Source organism: Pituophis catenifer, unplaced genomic scaffold (genome assembly GCF_029215685.1).
Source record: "Pituophis catenifer annectens isolate HBS135680 unplaced genomic scaffold, rPitCat1.0.hap2 SCAF_2, whole genome shotgun sequence".
NCBI classification, from domain to species: domain Eukaryota; kingdom Metazoa; phylum Chordata; class Lepidosauria; order Squamata; family Colubridae; genus Pituophis; species Pituophis catenifer.
Genome location: NW_027256882.1, coordinates 32498073 through 32521135, shown reverse-complemented (window position 1 = coordinate 32521135; position 23063 = coordinate 32498073). Strand labels below are relative to the sequence as shown.

Below are 23063 nucleotides of genomic sequence, written 5' to 3'. Positions count from 1 at the left end.
TTTATGACTAAGTTGGATGAAAATACTAACTTATTAGAGTCTAAAGTGGAAGAAATTGAGGACAATTTGGATAATAAAATACAAAAAATTGAAAATGATTTGACAAATACTCAAGACAATAGCTCAGAAGAAAAATCTAAAATGGAGGTTGAACAAAAGTCTTGTAATGTAGAAAATTTACAACAACGGATTGAAAGAGAGGTCTTAATGATGCATTATAATTTTACAGAATATGCGATCAGACTCAGAGGTTTACAGGAAAATAACAGAGATGATTTAAGGAAAATATCTTCTGAAATTCTGGCTGGGATTTTAAAGGTTCAACCTGGGGAAGTGTTTTGTAGGATTGATAGAGTGTACAGAATAAACTCCTGGATTGCAAAGCAAAGGCAATTGCCTAGAGATGTGGTGATTTATTTTACAGACAAGGAAATTAGGAATAAAATTGTGCAAAATTCCTTCAATTCTACTTTGCAATTGTATGGAAGGAAGATATGGATCTACAAAGAGCTTCCCCCCAAGATGTTAATGGAAAGGAAGAAATTTGGTTTTCTGGTGACTGAGTTAAAATACAGAAATATTCCATTTAGGTGGAATGCCCCAGTTGGCATAATATTGAGATATCAAGGAGAAAGATACCAATTAGATACTGTTGAAAAAGCGGAAGAATTTTATCAAAAAATTTTGAAAATGAACTTAACATCTATAGGCACAATACAGGATAAGCAGAAGGAGTTGGAAATAAAGGGAAAACATCGAATTACAGAGGTTGTGGTAGACAAACTGTCTTTGGATTCTCTTGATACTCCAGCTGGATTATCTACAAATATGAGAGAAGCGGCATCTGATTTCAACGTGATGATCCAACAAGATCAGTTTATAAAGCAGAATGAAAACCGATCAGTTGATATACAACTTGTAGAAAGGAAAACAGGATGGAAATCAAACCCACAAAAAGAAAAGAAAAAAAGAAATAGGTCTCATAAAAACAGAAATTTCTAAACTAAGCAACGGTGAAGCCAGTGATTTTAAAAAAAATGAATGAATATGTGAAAAGATAGTGGAGGCGAAGTATTGGTTAATATCATCCTGAGGACAGTGACAGACCTCTGCAATGCCGTAATTTTGGGATGTGAAAAGAGCCTTAATCTGTTGGATTTGAATTATCTATTTTGGATTTCTTTTCTTGTACTGATAAATATATTATAATTATTCTGAGCTACAAGGCAAGAGAGTTACGTTGGGGCATGCAGAAGATCTGGTTGTTACCCATTACGATGATGGGAATTAATAATCCTGATGAAAGCCACAATTACAACTATATGGAATACAATTATAATGTCACTCGGGTGGTTGTTTTTATTTTTATATATATATGAGGATATTCATTACTGATGGGGGCAGATGAAGACTGAAGACTTTGAACAAACTGTTGCACCAGGATGCTATGTTACCCAATTATGGATGGGGGACTCAACAATCTAGTGGAAAGACATCAAAGAAGATATTATATGGATTATAAATTTAAAGTTATTGTCTTTTTTTTTTTAAATAATGGAATATATGTATATATATATATATATTAGTAGAGTGGGCAGATATTAAGAATTGAATTGTGTATGGTAATTTTGTAGGAAAGTGGGTGGAAATATGTTAGTCTACTGATGGATTAGCTTAAGAAAAGGGATGTTTAAGTGATATATTTAGGGTAGTGGAGGAAATGGACAGAGTTGAATAAATGTTAAATTAGGACTTATGTGGAAGGCTGCTTTGAAATGTTATATTAATATACACAAAGAATAAATGTTAAAGTAGGATTTATTATACAGTCTTAAAGTGGAAGGTTGTTTTGAAATGTTGTAACAATACATAGATATAAGTTTTGGGGAGGACAAAAAGGGTAGATTATTGCTAAATTGGGGGTTATAATAATATTATGCTAAACTAGAAGTTATCATACAATGTTATAGCAGACTGCTTTTTTTTTTTTTTTTTTTTGTTGAAATGTATGGTAAAAGGGGAAAGTAATAATATTAATAATATTTTTAGTAAGTAAGGGTCAGTATATAGAGGAGAGAGTAAGGCGATGGTAAAATATTATGTAATCTGTTATGAATTAGGTTTTTGGTGTGAAGAAGTCACGGGGGGATGGGTGGCGAGGGGGGGTTAGGGAGGAGGGGGGGAAGGAAAAAAGGGGAAAAATTTGTATTTGAAAACTTTTTCAATAAAAAAAAAAGAAGAGCCCTCCACTCCTCTGTTCGCAACAAAATACCTTATGCCACCAGACTCGAAATTTTGGGCTTAGAAAATTTAGAACTTCGTCGTCTTCAGTCTGAGCTAAACATAGTACATAAAATCATCTGCTACAATGTTCTACCAGCCAATGAATATTTCAGCCTCAATCAAAACAATACAAGAGCACACAATAGATACAAATTCATGGTAAACCGATCCAAACTAGATTGCAGAAAATATGACTTCAGTAACAGAGTTGTCAATGCCTGGAATGCATTACCTGACTCTGTGGTTTCTTCCCCAAATCCCCAAAACTATAACCTTAGACTGTCTACTGTAGACATCACCCCATTCCTAAGAGGTCTGTAAGGGGCATGCATAAACGCACCAGCGTGCCTACCATGCCTGTCCTAATGTTTTCTCTTATTCATATCCATTTCATGTATTTATAATTATGTTTACACTTGTATCTGCCATAAAACACATGCTTGACGAAATAAAATAAAATAAAATAAATAAATAAATAAATAAATAAATAAATAAATAAATAAATAAATAAATAAATAAATAAATAAATAAATAATAAACCGTACACTTACTTTGGACTGCAAACAAAACATTAGGATTCTGCCCATTAATTCTGATTAGCCAGATTCCAGATAATTAGATTCCCCCCCCCATTATAAATCTTATCGGTGAAATTAAGAAGAGACTTTCTCACCTGAGGGATTTTGTAGTTCCTCGACATGGATGAAATTAGGATGGAGATGTCCGTTTCTGTCCCTTCAATTATAGCTAAGAGGTTATTCTGTCTTGATCCACATTTGTAGTTTGGAACATCTGCCAGCCCAGGAGAGAGCAGATCTGCCAAACCTTCTGATGTTGTTCTGGCATCAAAATAATTGTCATGAATGTTGTAGCCCAGGGTGAGGTTGGGTAAGATACGGGGATCCTGGTTGATCTCATGGACAGCAAACAAGAAGGACAGAATTTTCCAGCACTGAGAGGTTGCTCTCCTGAAAATAGACACACACACACACACACACACACACACACACACACACGATAAGTCATATGATTTTCCATAGGGAAAGCTATGCCTTCAGTATTGGTTTTCTTGATTCTCTTGGTTTATCTAGAAAATAGACACATTTAATTTCTAGCAGAACCTAAAACTGATCTGCCTTTACCATCATGTAAGAGTTGGTGTAATTGGGACGCAGTGGTTCAGTGGCTAAGATGCTGAGCTGGTCAATCAAAAGGTCGGCAGTTCAGCGGTTCGAATCCCTAGTGCCGTGTAACGGGGTGAGGTCCCGTTACTTGTCCCAGCTTCTGCCAACCTAGCAGTTCAAAAGCACATAAAAATGCAAGTAGAAAAATAGGGACCGCCTTTGGTGGGAAGGTAACAGCGTTCCGTTCGCCTTTGGTGTTTAGTCATGCCGGCCACATATGACCACGGAGATGTTGTTGGACAGTGCTGGCTCTTCGGCTTTGAAACGGAGATGAGCACTGCCCCCTAGAGTAAGGAACGACTAACACATATGTGCGAGGGGAACCTTTACCTTTAATAGCTGGTGTGCGAGGGATTTGATTTGAAGTCTCTTGTAAACACCATTTTCTTTCTTACTCTGATCCAGCTACAATCTCTGTTTCCAGTGATCCAGACAAAAGGGATTGATGAAAAAGTGACAGCTGTTCCAAATTAGAGGATACCTAAAGCTTTTTGAATCAATAGCATGCAGGGTGGGAGATGCTCTCTTACCAGGAAACTTTGTCCGTCGGAGCCTCTTTGAAAGTGAATGGTAGAAAGGAAGTGGTTGTTGCAGAAGTGATTCCAGCAATCAGGTAGTCCCCAGGCTTGAAATAAGTCAATGGGTCGGACTCATCCCTTTCTAAAGTTAAGGAGCACTTGGCCCTTTGCATCCTGCAGGTTGCCTGGAGCAACAGAAGCATCAGGAGAAGGACCAGACCCATTTCCTAGGTGTCTTGCAGAGTCAGATGGCTCTCAGAGAATTGAAGGAGTGATTCAAGGAGGCAAAGGGCTCTTGGAATATCACAATTGCTTTTGTGGCTTTCCCAGCACAGATAGAAGTCAGCTGAAAAGGCTCAAGCTTTACAGCACAGCGTCACAACTTCTCAGTAAAGGATGAGTAAAGGGTGCCCAAACGGTGATGAATGATGTCTCCTCTATTTCTCTTGAAAGCGTTGTTTATGTCAGCTCAACAGTGAACTTTGGAGAATTCCCTAGAGGTGTGATTGGGAGGTAGTCAACAAATCAATGTGATGTTGACAATTATAAAGAGAAGAAGCATCCCCTCTCTTCTGTCCTGTGATTTCATGAACAAGGGAACAGGGAAGAAAAAATGTATTCGTGAGAACCTGGATACAGATCCAGACTGGTTAGAAGCTCTTTCCCCAGTGAAACAGTTTTGTAAGAACCATTGTGCATCCATCCTTCCACCCTTCCATCCTTCCATCCTTCCATCCTTCCATCCATCCATCCATCCATTTTATTTATTTATTTATTTATTATTTGAATTTCTATACCTCCCTTCTCCTTTCGGACTCAGGGCGGTGAACAGCCAAAATAAAAAACATTTATACATAAGTACGATTAAAAAATAGATTTAAAATAATTAAATTTGGCCCATAGTTTAAAATTTATCAATTTAAAATCCATATCAAAATTTAAAACCAACCATAAAATCATAAAATCAAGAGAGACCGGCTAACTGAAAGAGATGAGTTTTTAGGGCCCGACGAAAGGTCCGGAGGTCGGAGATCATTTATAGTTTGCCTTTTTAAAACTGGCCTTAATATAGTTTCTCAAGACAGTAACTCAGAACTAGTAGGAGCAGGGGTGAAATGCTCCCGGTTCAGACCGGCTCGGGCAAGTAGGTAGTGATGATGGCTGGTGGTTCGGAGAACCGGTAGCAATGGCAACTCGAGGCTCCGCTCACCCGCCCAGTCATCGTTACTTCCTGCTTTTACTTCCAGAGAACTGGTAGTAAAAAAATGCTTTAAAAGTTAAAAAAAAAAAAAAAAAGTTCCAACAATCAGCTGAGCGATGCGCGATCGTGGGAACTTTTTTTTTTTACTTTTTAAGCATTTTTTCCCTACCAGTTCTGGAGAAACAAAGCGCTTGGCTGCTCCCCCTTTTCACTCACCCCAAGCTTCCTGCTGTGGATTTTCATGCCTTGCTTCACACGCCCGGGATTGTTGCCCTCGTCTTCTTCTTCCTCCTCCTCCTCTCCAAGTGGAAAAACGCCAGGAGCAAGTGCAAAAAGAAGCGCTTGCTTGCTCCTGCCGTTTCTCCATTTGTAGGAAGCTTTCATACCTATGAAGGCAAGTCTGGCTTCCTGCGCTGCTCGCTAAAACCCTCACCAGTACCGACGTGCGCATGGGTTGCGCATATGTGTGTGTTTGCTTCTGGTCTTTCATAGCAGCCCATGTCTGATGTCTCATCCCTGGCCGGCTGAACTGGAGTTCGGGAATTCGCCCCTTCTGGCCTTTCCCGGGCCAGGCTGGCTGAAGCTGCTCCCAGATCGCGCTCCTTGGGCGGTGGGTCTGCTTGGGGGAGCTGCCTTGGGGGTTGTGCGGCATGACAACTGATTTCCGCTGCTTTTAAAGGCCCCTGAGCGGATCTGGGCACTGCCATTCCACGGAAGGGAAGGAAGGAAGGAAGGAAGGAAGGAAGGAAGGAAGGAAGGAAGGAAGGAAGGAAGGAAGGAAGGAAGGGAAAGAAAGAAAGAAAGAAAGAAAGAAAGAAAGAAAGAAAGAAAGAAAGAAAGAAAGAAAGAAAGAAAGAAAGAAAGATAGATAGATAGATAGATACTTGGTAAAGGGGTGAGACAAGGCTGTCCACTTTCTCCACTCTTATTTATATTAGCCCTGGAGGTACTGCTAAGAAAAATTAGGCAAAATAAAGAGATACGGGGATTGGAAATTAGGAATGAAACCTTTAAGATTCAAGCTTTTGCCGACGATGTTGTGTTGATAATGGAGGATCCATCAATAACAGGGCCAAAAGTATTGAAAGAATTAGATGAATACGGGAAATTATCAGGATTTAAATTAAATATGACAAAAACCAAAATGTTAACAAAAAATATTCCAATAAAAGAACAGGAAATATTAGTAAATAATTTGGGTATCCAAATAGTTAAGAAGATCAAATACCTAGGGATTTGGATTACTGCCAGATGCTCAACCTTAAAGGAGGATAACTATACACCCTTACTGACAAAGATAAAGCAAGATTTGGAAAGGTGGGGGAAGTTGCAAATATCGTTCCTCGGTAGGATAGCCACTGTTAAGATGAGTGTTCTCCCCAAATTACTATACTTATTCCAAACTATTCCTGTTAGTATTGATAGAAAATACTTTTCAGACTTAAATGGGATAGTAAGGAAGTTTATCTGGGGTGGGAAGAAACCGAGAATTGCATTACGATCCTTGCAGGAAAAAAGGAACAGGGGCGGATTCGGACTCCCAGTTTGGGAACTATATCATAAAGCGGCCAACTTAGTATGGCTACAAGAGTGGGCCTTATTAAGAGACAAGAGAATTTTACAACTGGAAGGGCACGACCTATTGAGAGGCTGGCATGCCTACCTCTGGGACAAAGGAAAAGGGACAGGGATATGTTTCCATCAACATAAAATTAGAGATACATTATTGAAGACATGGAAAGAAATTAGGCATAAACATTACTTAAAATACCCAAAATGGATATCTACAATGGAGGCACTGACCCATCCAAATACGTTAGGTAGGGAGAAAATGGTCACCTATCAAGATATTTTAGATAATTGTGGTAACCTTATACCCAATGAGATATTAAAAGAGCAAGGGATCCATATTGGCCTTATTTACAAATTAAATCCTGATATAGTAAAGATAAACAAGACAAGGGAATAGAGATGGGGACAAATGGTTTGGATAAGGTATGGCTAGGTAGTGAGAACAAGCTATTAGCCAAATTATACTCCTACCTGCTCGAATACGACAGAGAAGGAGAAATACTAAAAGACCAAATGATCACTTGGGGGAAAAACATCGAATCAAAGATAAATCTTGATGACTGGGAAGAAATATGGAATAGCAATCTTAAATTGACGAGAGCAACAACCTATAAGGAGAATCAGTATAAGATGCTATATAGATGGTACTTAGCACCATCTAGAATTGCTAAGATCTATCCAAATGCAAGCCCCAAGTGTTGGAAATGCGGCCACCACCAAGGTACCTTCTATCACATGTGGTGGATGTGTCCGGAAGCGAGGAAGTTTTGGAAAAAAATACAAAAATGGATCCAAGAAATATTACATGAGGATATTAATTTTCTGCCGGAAATCTATCTCCTGGGAGTCCTAAAACAAACATTTGGTAAGGACAAGAAATATTTGATTATTCATATTGTTACAGCTGCTAGACTCTCCCATGCTAGATATTGGAAAGAGAAAAGAGGACCAAATGAGGAACAGATAGTCAATAAAATACTTGACTGCGCAGAAATGTGCAGATTAACGTATGTATTAAATGGAAAGGAGGATTCAGAATTTTACATGATCTGGGATTTGTGGTATAGGTGGTTGGAAATTAAATGCAAAAGTTAATACTCATGAGGAATAATACACAACTATTAGTTAATCCTATATATTATTATATTTTAATTAAACAGTAATTAATTTTATATATAAGAATTTTTGTATAAACTGTATAAATAATTAGATAATTGATTAGATACCGCACTTGTAAATATACAATATGACTACACGTTGTCGAACCGTATAGTTTGAATTGTAATATATTCTTAATTCAATAAAATTTCATTTAAAAAAAAAAGAAAGAAAGAAAGAAAGATACTTGTTACACATTATTAATGAATCAAGGAAGCAGGTTTTTTCCTTCTAATTTTAATGGGAACCCAGAGACTGGATACAACTGAGCCAGGAAGTCAGGATATACATCTAACAAATCTAACAAATCAGTAGGGAGGCAAACACCTTGGTTCCCTTCTGTAACAGAGTGTGTGAATGACCTTGGGGAAAATGGCTAGGAAACAATCAGAGAGGCAGAAGCCCCCAGTGTCTTAATGGTCAGTAAAAGGAACTTAGAAATGACCTGCCGTAATGCTTCAAGCAGTTAAAAGGGACATCCAGAAAGTTTTATATTTTCAGACTTGCAAAATTAATGTAACCTTACTATAAAATTGAATTAGCTCATCTTGTCATGTTTCCTGTCTGATTTATTTGGGATGACTGACTCATCAAACTTGTGAGTTCAGAGAAAAGGTGACACACTCACTGAAAGAGCAAGTCAGATCCTCAAACTGAAGTTTCTCCTGGCACCTGCTTGAGCAGAAAGTGGAAGTCATGGCAGGTGAAGTTTTGAGGAGCTTCGTTTGGTGCATCTGTAGTAGCCATTTTTGAACACGTTATCTCCTAACCTTCATGCTTTTGCCACCATATGTATAGACTATATCAACGATGGCTAACCTTTTTGCCATTGCGTGCCAGAAGCGGGGGGAGGGGGCGCATGCACGTATGCCCACACCCATAATTCTATGTGCCCACCCCCGTGCATGCGTGTGCGACCCCCCTCCCCCTCGCTCCTATCACAGGATGGCCCGGTAGGCCCGATAGGCCCATTTCTCTCTGTCCCCAGGCTCCAGAGCCTTTCTAGGAGCTTGGGGAGGGTGAAAATGGCCTTCCCCACCCCCCTGGAGGTCCTCCGGAGGCTGGAAATGGCCCGTTTGCTGACTTCCGGTCCCACCATCACGGAACTATATGGTAATGCCTACCTCATCTGGGTTTCTTGATGGACATTGCAGCTGGCAATGGAGAACAATGGAGAACAATGGTTCAATGAGTATTTCTGGTCTTGATAGAAAAGTCCTTTGGTGATAAAGGTAAAGGTAAAGGTTCCCTTCACATATGTGCTAGTTGTTCCTGACTCTAGGGGGTATTGCTCATCTCTGTTTCAAAGTCAAAGAGCCAGTGCTGTACGAAGACGTCTCCGTGGTCATGTGGCCGGCATGACTAAATGCCAAAGGCGCACAGAATGCTGTTACCTTCCCACCAAAGGTGGTCCCTATTTTTCTACTTGCATTTTTTACATGCTTTCGAACTGCTAGGTTGGCAGAAGCTGGGACAAGTAACTGGAGCTCACTCCGTTATGCAGCACTAGGGATTCGAACCACTGAACTGCTGACCTTCTGATCGAAAAGCTCAGCACCTTAGCCACTTGGGAACTTTTTAAGAAAACCTTTTAAAAAAAGAGCTTGGGAATCTTTTTAAAAAACTTTTTAAAAGCATTTTTTACTACTGGTTCTCCGGAACTCCGGAACACGATCGTCGGAATCATTTTTTTACTGTTTTTAAAGCATTCCAAAGAACCGGTAGTAAAAAAAATGCTTTAAAAAAGTTTTAAAAAATGTTCCCAAGCTCGCGTGCCACAGCTGTGATCATCGGAACTTTATTTTTACCTTTTAAAAGCATTTTTTACTACCGGTTAGTAGTAAGTTTTACTACTTAAAAAGTAAAAAAAAAAAAAAAAAAGTTCTGAAGTTCAGCTGAGAGGCAAGCGATTGTTGGAACTTTTTTTTTTACTTTTTAAGTATTTTTTTACTACCGGTTCTCCGGAACTGGTAGTAAAAAATACTTTAAAAAGTAAAAAAAAAAAAAGTTCTGACAATCGCACGTCACTCAGCTGATCTTCGGAACTGGTTTTTAATTTTTTTTTACTTTTGGTTCGGGCAAACTGACTCGAACCGGTAGCATTTCACCCTGAGATGAGAAGGAATACCCTAAATTGTTGTCACAAGTGCACTCCAACACACTGTTTTGCTCACTGTCGGGAGAACTTGCATAGGACATCGAGGAAGGGCGATGGAATCTTTGAAGCGTGTTGCAGCATTTAGAACAGAACATAGCAGAATAGAACAGAATTCTTTATTTGGCCAAGTGTGATTAGACACACAAAGAATTTGTCTCTGGTGCAGAAGCTCTCAGTGTACATGCAAAGCAACAGTGTAATCATCATCATTGTCATCATCATCATCATCCCGATAAGTGGGTAGTAAAGAAGATAAGAAGGATAATAATATTACTACAGCCATACAACATGGGTAAATAGACATCAGGTAGTATATTGGACCACTATTGTTTGTATGCAAAGTCCAATGAGCCCAGAAGAAATCTTACAAAACATAAGAGTTTCATTTCATTTTTATTTATCTTTTAGAAAACTTTATATTCCTTTGTGGTGATCTCATTCTACATATCTTGAGAAGAAGAGATTTTTTTAAAAAAACAGATTGGGTATTATAATGGAAGTATCAAGCAGATAGAACAGGCTTCAGTACTGTTCTATAGTAGTACTTCAGTATTTCAATACAGGTGTCTCCAACCCCCACCGGAAACTGGGCTTCGCAAACAAGCAAAGCCCCATCTATAGGATGCAAGCAGCATGTGAAACCACAGCCCCTCCAGTCTGCGGAAAAACCTCTCTCCATGTTACTGGTCCCAGGTACCCAAAAGGTTGGGATCGATCTAAATATTTATTTTGAGGAGCAGACATAACCATTTAAAATGATAAAAACCACCTTTTTACATTTAAAATCACATTTTAAAAGTGGAGTACAATTAAAATCACACTTCTGTTTGGGTTTTCAGAATGAGCTGCTCCTTTCTATTCAAATCAGGCCGAAAAAGGATAATGTAGCACTTGGGGAAAAAGATGCAACTCAACAGCCCAGCACTGGAGGCCAAGATGGAGAAGACCTGCACAGCCACCATGTACTTGCCCTTGGTGCTGAGGTAGGTGGGTACAAAGGAGATCCAAACACTACAGAAGACCAGCATGCTGAAGGTGATCAGCTTGGCTTCATTAAAGGCCCCAGGCAGACTTCGGGCTAGGAAAGCTACGGTGAAGCAGATGGCTGCAAGGAAGCCCATGTAGCAGAGAGCAGTGTAGAACATGGCAACAGAGCCTTCATTGCACTGCAGAACAATCTCTCCTGCCTGGGAAGTCATATCTGAGTCTGGGAATGGGGGAGAGGTACCTAACCAGATAGCACTGATTGTAACTTGGACAAAAGAGCAACAAAGGACAATGGAGTTGCCCAAAGGCTTCCCCAGCCATTTTCTCATGCTATTTCCTGGTTTGGTGGCTAGGAAGGCCAGCACCACCATGATGGTTTTGGCCAAGAGAGAAGAGACAGCGACAGAGAAAATGATGCTGAAGGCTGCTTGTCGAAGAAGGCAGGTGATTCTACTTGGCTGGCCAATGAAGAAGAAGGAAGACATGAAGGACAGCAGGAGGGCAATGAGGAGTAGGTAGGACAGGTCCCGGTTGTTGGCTTTGACTACTGGAGTTTCCAGGTGCTTAATGAATATGCTTAACACAAAGCCGGTGCTCAAAGAGAAAAGTAAAGCAAAGGAAGTAAGGATGATCCCCAAATCTTCTGAGTAGGATAGGAAGGTTATCACCTTAGGAACACACTGATCCCGCTCTTTGTTGGGTTGCCGGTCCTTGGGACATCTTACACAATGTTTGGCATCTGCAAAGAACAAACGCAACACTCATGTACTTCAATACCGGAGAATTTTATTGCATGATTGGGAAATGGTAAATTTAGAAGACAATCTATTGGATTTTGTTCCCAGTCACAGACCACAAGTCATTCTTAGTAACCTTGCCAGCATATGGGTACTCCTTGACTTATGACTACAACTGACCCACAAATTTCTGTTGTTATGTGAGACATTTGTTAAGTGAGTTTTGCCCTATTTTAATCACCTGTCTTGCACAGTTGTTAAATGAATCACTGCACTTGTTAAGTGAATCTAAGTTCCCCGTTGCTTATCAGAAGGTCACAAAAGGTGATCACTTGATCCCAGGACACTGCAACTCAGGGGTGAAATGCTCCCGGTTCGGACCGGATCGCCCGATCCGGTAGCAATGGAGGCAGGTGGTTCAGAGAACCGGTAGAAAAAATCCCTGCCCCCCCCCCATTGCTCAGCTGAGCCACGCAATCATCAGAGGCTTTTTTTTTTATTGTTGAAAAAAAAAGCTTTTAAAAGTAAAAAAAAAAGCCTCTGATGATCACGCGGCTCAGCTGGGATCATCAGAGGCTTTTAAAAGCATTTTTTTCTACAACCTCTTCCACCGAAGAGGTTATAGAAAAAATGTTTTTAAAAGGAAAAAAACCTCTGCCGATCAGGCAAGTCAGCTGGGATAATCAGAGGCATTTTTTTACAAACTCTTCACCCGAAGAGGTTGTAGAAAAAATGGTTTTAAAAGTAAAAAAAAAAAAAGTTGGCCACGCCCACTCAGTCATATTAACCCCCCCCCCCCCCACCAAGCCATGCCCACAGAACCGGTAGTAACAAATTTTACATTTCACCATTGCTGCAACTGTCATAAATATGAGTCAGTTGCCAAGCCTCTGTATTTTGATCAAGTAACCGTGGGGATACTGCAAAGGTCATAAGTGTGAAAAGTGGTCATAACTCACTTTGTTTCAGTGCTGTTGTAACTTTGAATGGTCACTAAACGAACTGCTGTAAGTCGAGGACTACCTATGACAGTGCTATTCAGAATAAGACAATTTTGAAAAATATCAGAATGCCCATTTTGATGCTCAAAGATCACCGATGTGTCCTCTAAGTGAAACCTTTCATTATGAAAAGAAAGACTCCTTCGTTTCCTCATTGCAAGTGCTGTATTCTGCATGCAACCATCTCTTTTGAGTTTCAAAAAGATCCTGCGAGGTAGCAAGAAAAGAGCGGTTTCTGCAAAGGGCTAGAAAAAGTCCAAAAAGTCAACATGGTGGGCATAATCATCTTCAGTTTGATTCCCCTGAGGCAATGTTTGGGGTGGAGATTCTGGGATTTGAGGTCCATACATCTTAAAGCTTCCAAGATTGACAAATACTGCCCTGAGGTTAGCCCTGGAAGAAAAATTGACTGTCCTGTGTAAAATTAGCTCAAATCGCATTAATATGCTATCGATTTATCCACCATATCAATTTATTCTACAGGTCTAGGACAACTTGTGCAGCCAACTTGTTCCAGGACAACTCGTCACAGCCAAATCGCCATGGGACAGGTCACCGTGGAACAAGAGTTACATTAACTGGATGGTGGGGAATGGAAGGATTTATACTCCTTGCAGACAGCTGGTCGTTTGCATTTTTTAGCGAGTTGTCGCCTGGAGGTTTCTCTGTGTCATCAGGGTCATGTGAGTGGTACAAGTGGGTGTGGAGTCTTCTTCTCCACTCAGATACTGATGACACAGATAAACCTCCAGGTGACCTTAACGACTCGCTAAAAGAATGCAAATGACCAGCTGTCCACAAGGAGTATAAATCCTTCCATTCTTCACCATCCAGTCAGAGCTGAAGAAGCTTCTTGGATGAGAAATGAAACGTCTTCAAAGAAAAACCAGAAAGTCCAGTTGCTTCTTGAAAAAGAACCTTTGGCACAACCATGACCTGGATGACTGAGAATCTTCACAGACAAGAGTTACACCAATATCAAAGAAATGGTGGAATAGAATAATTAAAGGAAGGATGCAAAAAGAGGGACAAAATAAAATGTGAATGACAAAAATGAAAATATTTTTTTTAATAGGAAATAGGTGGCATTTGCCACCAGCGAGTTCGGCCAAGATGTATCCCAATTTATTACCTAATTGTTGGAGATGCAATCATAAATCCGGAACATTCTACCACATGTGGTGGACGTGCCCCATCACAAGGAAGTATTGGTGTCAAATTCAAAAATGGTTGGAAGAAATTACAAAGCAAAAAATAGATTTGAAACCTAAATTGTTTTTATTAGGAATACTGGACTCAAAAATGAACAAAAACCTTCAATACATTATATTGCACATACTTACCGCAGCAAGAATCACATTCGCAAAAAATTGGAAACAAAAAAATGTACCCTCAGAAGAAACAGTCATTAGGAAAATTCTAGAATGCGCAGAGGTGGATAAAATGACTATGGAGTCGAAAGAGAGAGAGGATTCGGAATATTATGAAATATGGAATAAAATGTACAGTTGGCTCGAAAATAGAAATCAGAACAAGAAATGTTTAACTTAATATTGATGAAACTTCAAGTAACTGAACAACATTAAATAAAGAGCTGTAAATAGAAACGAATGTAAATGTATAGATAAGAACAATGAATATTATAATGTGTGTGTGTGTGTGTGTGTGTGTGTATGTTGGAGTAATGCGATTATTCTACTATTGAGTAGTAAATAGAAATGATAGAATAGAGAACTACAAAAGCAACATACATAAGTCAATACAAAATGCTGTAAAATTACCATTAATCTTATGTAATGCTCAATACATTATGTCTTGACATGTTTTGTTTTTATATATGTGTGATTCAGGGGTGGGTTCTACTTACCTTTACCATTGGTACGTAATGGGATCGCACACACGCCTTGCTTCTACGCGTGTGCAGATCGCTGATGACGACATTCGGGGCAGGGGGTGGGGCCTCCCACCGGTTTTACTACCGGTTCTTGCGAACCAGTCTGAACCGGGGGCAACCCACCACAGGTGGGTTTTTTATGTTGTTTTTAAAGACAAACGGTTTAATAAAAATTATTTTTTTTAAAAAAAAAAAGCATTTTTAAAAAAATATTTGAATTTTTGAATTGCTCCCTAGTGAGTTGGCCGCTGTGAGTTGGCTGTGGAGAGTTAGCTGCACCAAGTTGGCTGCACCAAGTTGTCCCATTCTAATATTCTACATTTCAAAACCCTGCCAACAGTGGTTATGGGGATTCCCAGTCATCCAGATCATGGTTGTCCCAAACAGTGGGTTTTCTAGAAATCATTTCTTTTGGAAAATTAAATTGTTTGAAACGTATACCTCTAGAGATTTTAATAAGTTATTAATTTTTAATTGAAACAGTTTTTACTGGTTTTGGTTTTATATTTTTAACTGAATTCGGCCACAGATTTGTGATTATGAAATTAAATAAAAATGCAGGATAGAGATAAAATGAGCTGAAATGGTAGAATTAATTGTGGCTATTCAAAACTAGGGAAGGGATGCAGTGGATTAGTGGCTAAGACACTGAGCTTGTTGATCAGAAGGTCGGCAGTTCAGTGATTCGAATCCCTAGTGCCGCGTAATGGAATGAGTTCCCGTTACTTGTCCCAGCTTCTGCCAACCTAGCAGTTCGAAAGCACATAAAAAAAATGCAAGTAGAAAAGTAGGGACCACTTTGGTGGGAAGGTAAAAGTGCTCCGTGCGCCTTCAGTGTTTAGTCATGCTGGCCACATGACCACGGAGACGTCTTCAGACAGCGCTGGCTCTTCAGCTTAGAAACGGAGATGAGCACCACCCCCTAGAGTCAGGAACGACTAGACCATACGTGGCAGGGGAACCTTTACCTTTTATTCAAAACTAGTAAGACACGGACAGCTTTTATCTCTGGAGTCACCCACCTTCCTGAGTGGAGATAGTCCCTTCTGCACAAGGAATACAACTATAGCAGCAAACTGGTTTATCTTCGTCTATCAGCTTGACAAACCCAAGCGGGCAGCTATCCACACACCGAGACCTTGGCAGGGGCTAAAGATAAAGAAAAGGAACATTCAATGCAATAGCTGGAGCTGATGTTCCTGTGAAATTAGTCCTACCATGGGAAGCCCCAGTGAAACTGCTGGCCCAAATTTTAACTTGCTGAATCTAATCAGAAGAACTGAAACAGCTGCAAGTGAAGAAAGCAAAAAGATTGTGTTTAATGCCAATCATTCTCTTGTGTCACAGAATGCTTGCTAAATGATGCTTTTTGATCCTGGTTTGCCCTCTGATTATATTGACTCACATCTTTTTTGAAGCCAGCTAAACTGGTAGCTGTACCATATCTTCTGGGAGCAAAGTCCAAAGTTTAATTGCATGCTATATGGGAAAAAAATGCTTCCTTTTATCTATTCTGATTCTTTCAGAGGTGCATTTTAACAGGTTCTGACCAGTTCTGGAGAACTAGTAGCGGAAATTTTGAGTAGTTCGGAGAATAATACCGATAACCTCCCACCAGCCAATATGCTCCCACAGAGAGGGTCTCCTCAGGGTGCTGTCGGTCAAGCAATGTTGACTGGTGACCCCCAGGGGGAGACCCTTCTCTGTGGGGGCACCTGCCCTCTGGAACGAGCTACCACCAGGGATACGACTGATCCCGGACCTCCACCCTTTCCGCCGGGCACTGAAGACTTTCTTATTTCAGCAAGCCGGGCTGGCTTAAAAAATTTTAATGGGTTAATTTTATGGGTAAGGGGTTTTAAATTGGGGAAGCCAAATTGATTTAATTATTTTTTAAAAAACTATTTTAATTTTCATATTGTATGTATTTTAATCTTGGCTGTTCACCACTTTGAGTCCTTCGGGAGAAGGGCGGTATAAAAATTTAATAAATAAATAAATAAATAAATAAATAAATAAATAAATAAATAAATAAATAAATAAATAAATAAATAAATAAATAAAATAAACTGGTAAATACCACCTCTGACTGGCCTCACCCCCATCTATTCTCTGCCTCCCGAGTCCCAGCTGATCAGGAGGAAAAGGGGATTTTACGGTATCCTTCCCCTGGAGTGGGGAGGGAATGGAGATTTTACAGTATTCTTCCTCTGCCATGCCCACCAAGCCATGCCAGGCCCACCAAACCACACCCACAGAACCGGTAGTAAAAAATTTTGAATTCTACCACTGGATTCTTTCAGGATTCAATGTCATTAGATGGTCTTTGGTTTTTGTGCTTTGGGTTGGGAAAAATAACTTTTCTTTGTCCATTTTATCGACACCATACATACTTTTGTAAACTCAGTAATGTCCCCTTTTTTACACCACATTTCTATGCAAAAAACACCCCCAAACCCTCCGAGTGTGGCAATCTTTCCTCATAGGGAAGCTATTCCAGCCCCATGATCATCTTAGCCTTTCTCCTCTGAATCTTGTTCTAATTCTATTGTATCATTTTTGAAGTGCGGAGACCCAGAATAGCACATAATATTGAATGGAATGGAATGGAACGGAACAGAATGGAATGGAATAGTTTATTTGGTCAAGTTTGGGAATTTGTCTCTGGGGCAGAAGGTCTCAGTGTACATGCAAAGCAACAGAGTAATAATATTCAATAATGACAAGAAGAGGGGTTAGTAGAGAAGATGAGAAGGATAATAATAATAGTACAGTCACACTACATGGGTAAATACACATAGATATTAGAAAAGAATGGGGAGAATTAGGTATTTAGCCCAGTGATAGCACAAGGGAAAATACTGTCCCTGTGTCTAGTTACCTTGTTTTTCGGAGTATAAGACACACTCCCTCCCCCTAAAAGAGGGTGAAAATTTGGGTGCGTCTTATACACCAAATGTAGCCAAAAACATGAGGCACGGAGGATGTGATGGTCTATGGTAATCCCTGCAGCCTGGAACAGCTGATTGGGGGTATTTCGGGAGGCCGATCCACCCGCCAATCAGCTCCTCATGTTGAATCAGGCTGCAATAATGTGCTGAAGCTGACCTGGCTGTTTGCTATTTGCTGCAAGGACTGTCAGAGTTTGCAGCAGCTAGCAAAACACAAGCAGAGGAGAGGAGTTTCAGTTTTAGTTCCAGAGATCAGCACAGCATGCAGCTTTAGAACATGCCCAGGCTCCTTGCTGTCTCCTTCCTTGTTGCTCACACAGCAAATACTGTTTCAGTTTCCAAACAGTCTCACACACTGACAGGACACTAGCCAGATGAATACCGATGGAAGCTGGTAGGCAGAGGCAGATTTTTTTTTCTTATTTTCCTCCCCCAAAACTAAGGTATACATATACTCCGGAGCATCTTATACTCCGAAAAATATAGTATTTTGGCCTGCAGTGCCTTATAGTGCTGTCCTGAGAGGAGGAAACAGTTGAAACAGTTTTATGTCCAGGATCTGAGGGATCTGAGTTGTGCAATATTCCTGTTCTGGACTCAGAAAAAAACATTAAGTAACCTCACCAAACATGCTTTTAAATTTCCCCAAGACATCCCACTTAACACCTTTGCTTCTCCTCTCCTTTTTATGACCAACTTCTACCCAAGCTTCCTTGCTTAACCCTCTGTGGTTCTCCTCTGCTCTGAGCAGCACTAGACAGTTGCAGAATATCAGAAGGCAACATGGACATGTCTGTGGAATCATCTGTAGTCAAGAAGATTTTTGGGGTCTTCCTGATCTTGGAAACTTGATGCTGATAACAGACCTAAATGAAGTTTGGCCAAAGTCTTTCAGATCAGCAACTTTTAACTGATCCTTCCATGTCCTGTCCTAAGGCACACAATAAATTCTTTGGGGCATGACTACATGGCAAAGAACCAGGTAGAACATAAGGAAAAGGAGAATTTTTTATCCTGTAGCATCCTTCTGCCAGACAAGTGAGAAACTTGGTTGAGAACACACCTCAGATATTAGGAAATGCTTACAAAATGTGGGATATGAAAGAAATTAACTTCCCCACCTTGTTGACCTGCATGGACCTCATGATTGCCTTCTGGTCCATTGTGAGCCTAAATTTGGCTTCTGAGCATCCTTCTCTTTCCAAACTCCCAATGTTCACTTTGATAACAGATCCATTGGGAAGCTTCACCCAGTACATGATGTCAAAGTCAGCTGCCAGGTCCCCTTTCTCATCCAAATAGACTCCCTCCATAGAATTATTGTAATACTGGGCGATGCTCAGGAAAGGGTGAAGCTGGAAAGGAGAAGCAAAATGAAAGAATTGAAGAATATAGAAAAGAACGACGGAGATCTAAATTTTCCCAACTGCACAGATGTTCTTCCTGTAATTCAAAGCTGAGTTGAAGAGCTGAAGGCCATTCCTTGGAGTGAGCTCCATCCATCTTCCAATGGGCACCAAACAAAGTGGAGAGCAACATGAAAATAATAGATTGAACATTCCAAACACTCTCCAAATTTTCCAAATTAACCATCCAGATATCTGGCAAAAGGATAAATCATACACAGCACTGATAGGAGAATTAAGTGTTGTACCTTATGATTCTTGACGAACGTATCTTTTCTTTTATGTACACCAAGAGCATATGCACCAAGACAAATTCCTTGTGTGTCCAATCACACTTGGCCAATAAAAATTCTATTCTATTCTATTCTATTCTATTCTATTCTATTCTATTCTATTCTATTCTATTCTATGAATTCTGGGCTGCATCTTCTGAGTCGGGCTAGAGAGAGAAAGAGTTCTTCAAAAGGGAATGCTTTTAAAAGCCTCTGACGATCCCAGCTGAGCCGCGCAATCATCAGAGGCTTTTTTTTTTACTTTTAAAAGCATTTTTTTGGCCAAAATGCTTTTAAAAGTAAAAAAAAAAAAACAACCTCTGATGATCGCGCGGCTCAGCTGGCCATAGAGGGGGAGGGCACAGGGATTTTTGCTACCGGTTCTCCGAACCACCCACCGCCATCGCTACCGGATCGGGCAATCCGGTCCAAACCGGGAGCATTTCACCCCTGGTCTTATTACAGATTAAGTGTATTGAAGTACTGCATAGCCAGAATTGAGAATTAAGTGCCAAAATCCCTAAATTCTACTTTTCCCATCCTTGACTGTCCCTTACTGCCCACTCCACTGTAACCAATAAAGTCCATGCAAGATCTTTTCATAACTGTCAGTCCATGCACAGCTTGGTATGTGGCTCCCTCCTTCTTCCAGCCAGGATGACCTTGGGGCAGCATCTCAAGGTGGTGCAATCTCTACTTTTGATTCCCCAAGCATCCCTCTCCCTATCTCCCCTCTCCACAGTTCATGGCAGTCTGTCACCGCATAACAGCAAAGCACACACGAGCATAAGGTGGCAGCTGACAATATGATTGCGCCTCCCCATTTCATTTACGTTCACTCATAAACTATATAAATTCTTGTATTAATATGTTTGCAAGCTATAGAAGCTGTGCCAGTTGAAGGTGATTCTGAACACCACATAATCCCCTTCTCCATAAAGTCAGAAAAAAACAAAATTAAACCTATTTGTTTAAGCAAAATATCAATAAAAAGCCAAACATTACGGAGTGAGAGAGTGGAATCTCCCCTTCAGCATAAATCTTTGTGATGGAAAAGGAAAGTACCTGCCATGGCTGCAGTCTTTGAAGTCTAGATCTGTTTTCATTCTTCGTGGTCCTTCTCTGGGATTGGAGAGAATAGGCCGCATGTAAAGCATGAGCAATGGTCCAGATGGTGTGGTAAATGTGGTAGCCATCCAGGGACAGAATCCTTTCCCGTAGCTCAAGATTGACATTCCGCCATTTTTCCCTTTCTTTGCATCTTATCCATCCTTTCAGAGATAGGGCATGCTTTGAATAGGAACATGAAAATACTAAACCTGCAAATTTCTCGGTAAAAGAGTTAAGTTTGAGGAAATAATCATATTTTATCTTTTGATTTGTCCGGCTAAAGAAGGAAAGAATACTATGGGTGTACATGAAAGATAAAGTACTATATGACAATGGCAAGGTGAGGTCCCAGAAAGCTGTTGTGATCCAAACTTTTCCCACAACAGGTTTCTCCACTTGGCTCAGAATGATTTGGGCATGCGCTATTCCATGTGAGAAGGTTAAGGCCTCGGCAAAGTAAAGAAAGACATTGACCTGACTCCATTCGTGGAAAAGTCCAGGGTGATAGTCATTACCCTTAAGATTCACTGAAATGGTTTGGGAGAAAATTACACAGATGCCATTCTGGACTAGTATGGGTGTGAAGAGCCTCATGAATTTCTCTCCATTTTCGGTATCTGCAGCAAGGAGTCCAATCAACGTCCAGCCGAAATGTTGGAGTATTTTGACAATCCCTGGGTACTCGTGTGCTTCTTTGGGGAAGGTTGTGTAAAAAAAGGGGAATCGTTTTCTGTCACTCAAAACCTGGGAAGCAAAAGTGTAACTGACCTGAAAAGGAAGGGAAAATGTTAACATTTTCTCTCAGATCAAAACTAAAGTACTGATTGCCCAAAATTCCGACTAAAGATCTTTGTCCTTATTATTGACTCAGCCATTGATCCTTCCAAGGTTGGAAAAATGAGGATCCAGATTGTTGAGGGCAATATGTTGACATTGTAAACTGCCCAGAGAGTGCCCAGAGAGTGCTGTAAAGCACTATCTTTATCTTTATCTTTATCTTTATCTTTATCTTTATCTTTATCTATCTTTATCTTTATCTGATTTGTATGCCGCCCTACTCCCGAAGGACTCAGGGTGGTGAACAGCCAAACAGTAAAATACATAAATACAAAATTTAAAAACAGGATAAATCGAATTAAACAATTTGGCCCAGACAAATTAAAACACCCCAATCATTTAAAAAACAGATTAAAATTTGCATATTAAAAAGAAAAGAGGGAAAAGATTAGGCCAGGCCTAATGGAGTGGTAGATAAACCACTCCATAGTGGAGTGGTGAAATCCAAATTTTTTTTACTACCGGTTCTGTGGGTATGGCTTGGTGGGCATGGCAACGGAAGGATACTGCAAAATCTCCATTCCCACCTCACTCTAGAGGAAGGATACTGCAAAATCCCCATTCCCACCCCACTCTGGGGCCAGCCAGAGGTGGTATTTGCTGGTTCTCCGAACTACTCAAAATTTCCACTACTTGTTCTCCAGAACCTGTCAGAACCTGCTGGATTTCACCCCTGATCTGTGGCCATTTTGACATATGTTCCAAAGAAGACATGCAGAATATCCCCTTGCTCAGGCCCTGCAATTCTCCTCATGAGCTCTAATATTTTTCTTTTGCAAGTATCCAACAAGGGTCCACCAATTTGGTCAAGGGCCTTGGAACAAAAAGTTCATCTGGGCCATATCTAATTCAGATTTTTGAATCTTCTTCCCCAACTCTTGTTGCCTATCGTGGTCTTTAGGAACTTTATCCCCTTTCAAATGACCAAGCGATCATGCATGCACAAATCTACCTGTGGGATCTTGAAGGTGTTCAGCATGGTTGATATCTGAATGGACATGTCTGAATCAGCTCCTTCAAGGACCATCAGTGTGTTTCTCCATTTTCCACAGTTATAATTTGGAATATCTGCCTCTCCCTTCGAAAGCAGGTCCAACAAGATTTCTGAAGTCACCTTTGTGTTAAAATAGTTGTCATGAATATTGTAGCCCAGGGTGACATTGGGTAAGATTTGGGGATTCTGGTTAATCTCCTCAAGGGCAAAAAGGAAGGACAGGGCTTTCCAGTACATTGTGGAGCCTTTTCTGCAAATATAGGTGGATCAGATTTTCATCCTGCATTCAATCAGAATGACATATTTAATGAGAGCTTCTTTGATTCTAATATTAATAAGAAAACCTAAAACCACAGGATCTAATTTCTAACTTCTGCATGGGTTGATTTACAAATCAGATGCATTGCAGATATCAGTTTTTAAAATATAGATAGAACTGGAGAGTCTTCATAAAGAATTCAATTCTATGTCTTCTTTTCAGTCTAAAAGCACAGAACTGACAAAGGATTTTGTGGCTCCCTAAAAAGTTAAAATTCTCTTCTTGCCTATTAGACTTATAGTCCATCGAAAACATTTAGGCATAATTTAGAAAAAAAAATACTAAACATAAAACAGTCACAGTATTTGACATGGAATTGGGTTGGAAAATAGCTGACTTGCAATATCATATTGTATATCACAATGGGAAATTAATACATATTAGTTGACCTGATGCTACAGGTAAAGTTACTGGATGTTGTAACATTTTGGTTCCGCAATATAGAGGTAAATAGCCAACCACATTTTTTGTGTTTTATATG

At 40.0% G+C, this 23063-nt stretch overlaps 1 protein-coding gene across 1 annotated transcript; it reads right to left on the bottom strand.

The window, feature by feature from the left end:
• Positions 1-10889: 10889 nt before the first annotated feature.
• LOC139310077 (vomeronasal type-2 receptor 26-like) lies at positions 10890-22500 on the bottom strand. Its single transcript, XM_070934239.1, has 5 exons — positions 22222-22500; positions 20388-21200; positions 18766-18999; positions 15716-15842; positions 10890-11800 (listed from the first exon to the last, which is right to left on the bottom strand). Exons 1-5 carry the CDS (start codon positions 22498-22500, stop codon positions 10890-10892), a joined length of 2364 nt encoding a protein of 787 aa, XP_070790340.1.
• Positions 22501-23063: the final 563 nt, after the last annotated feature.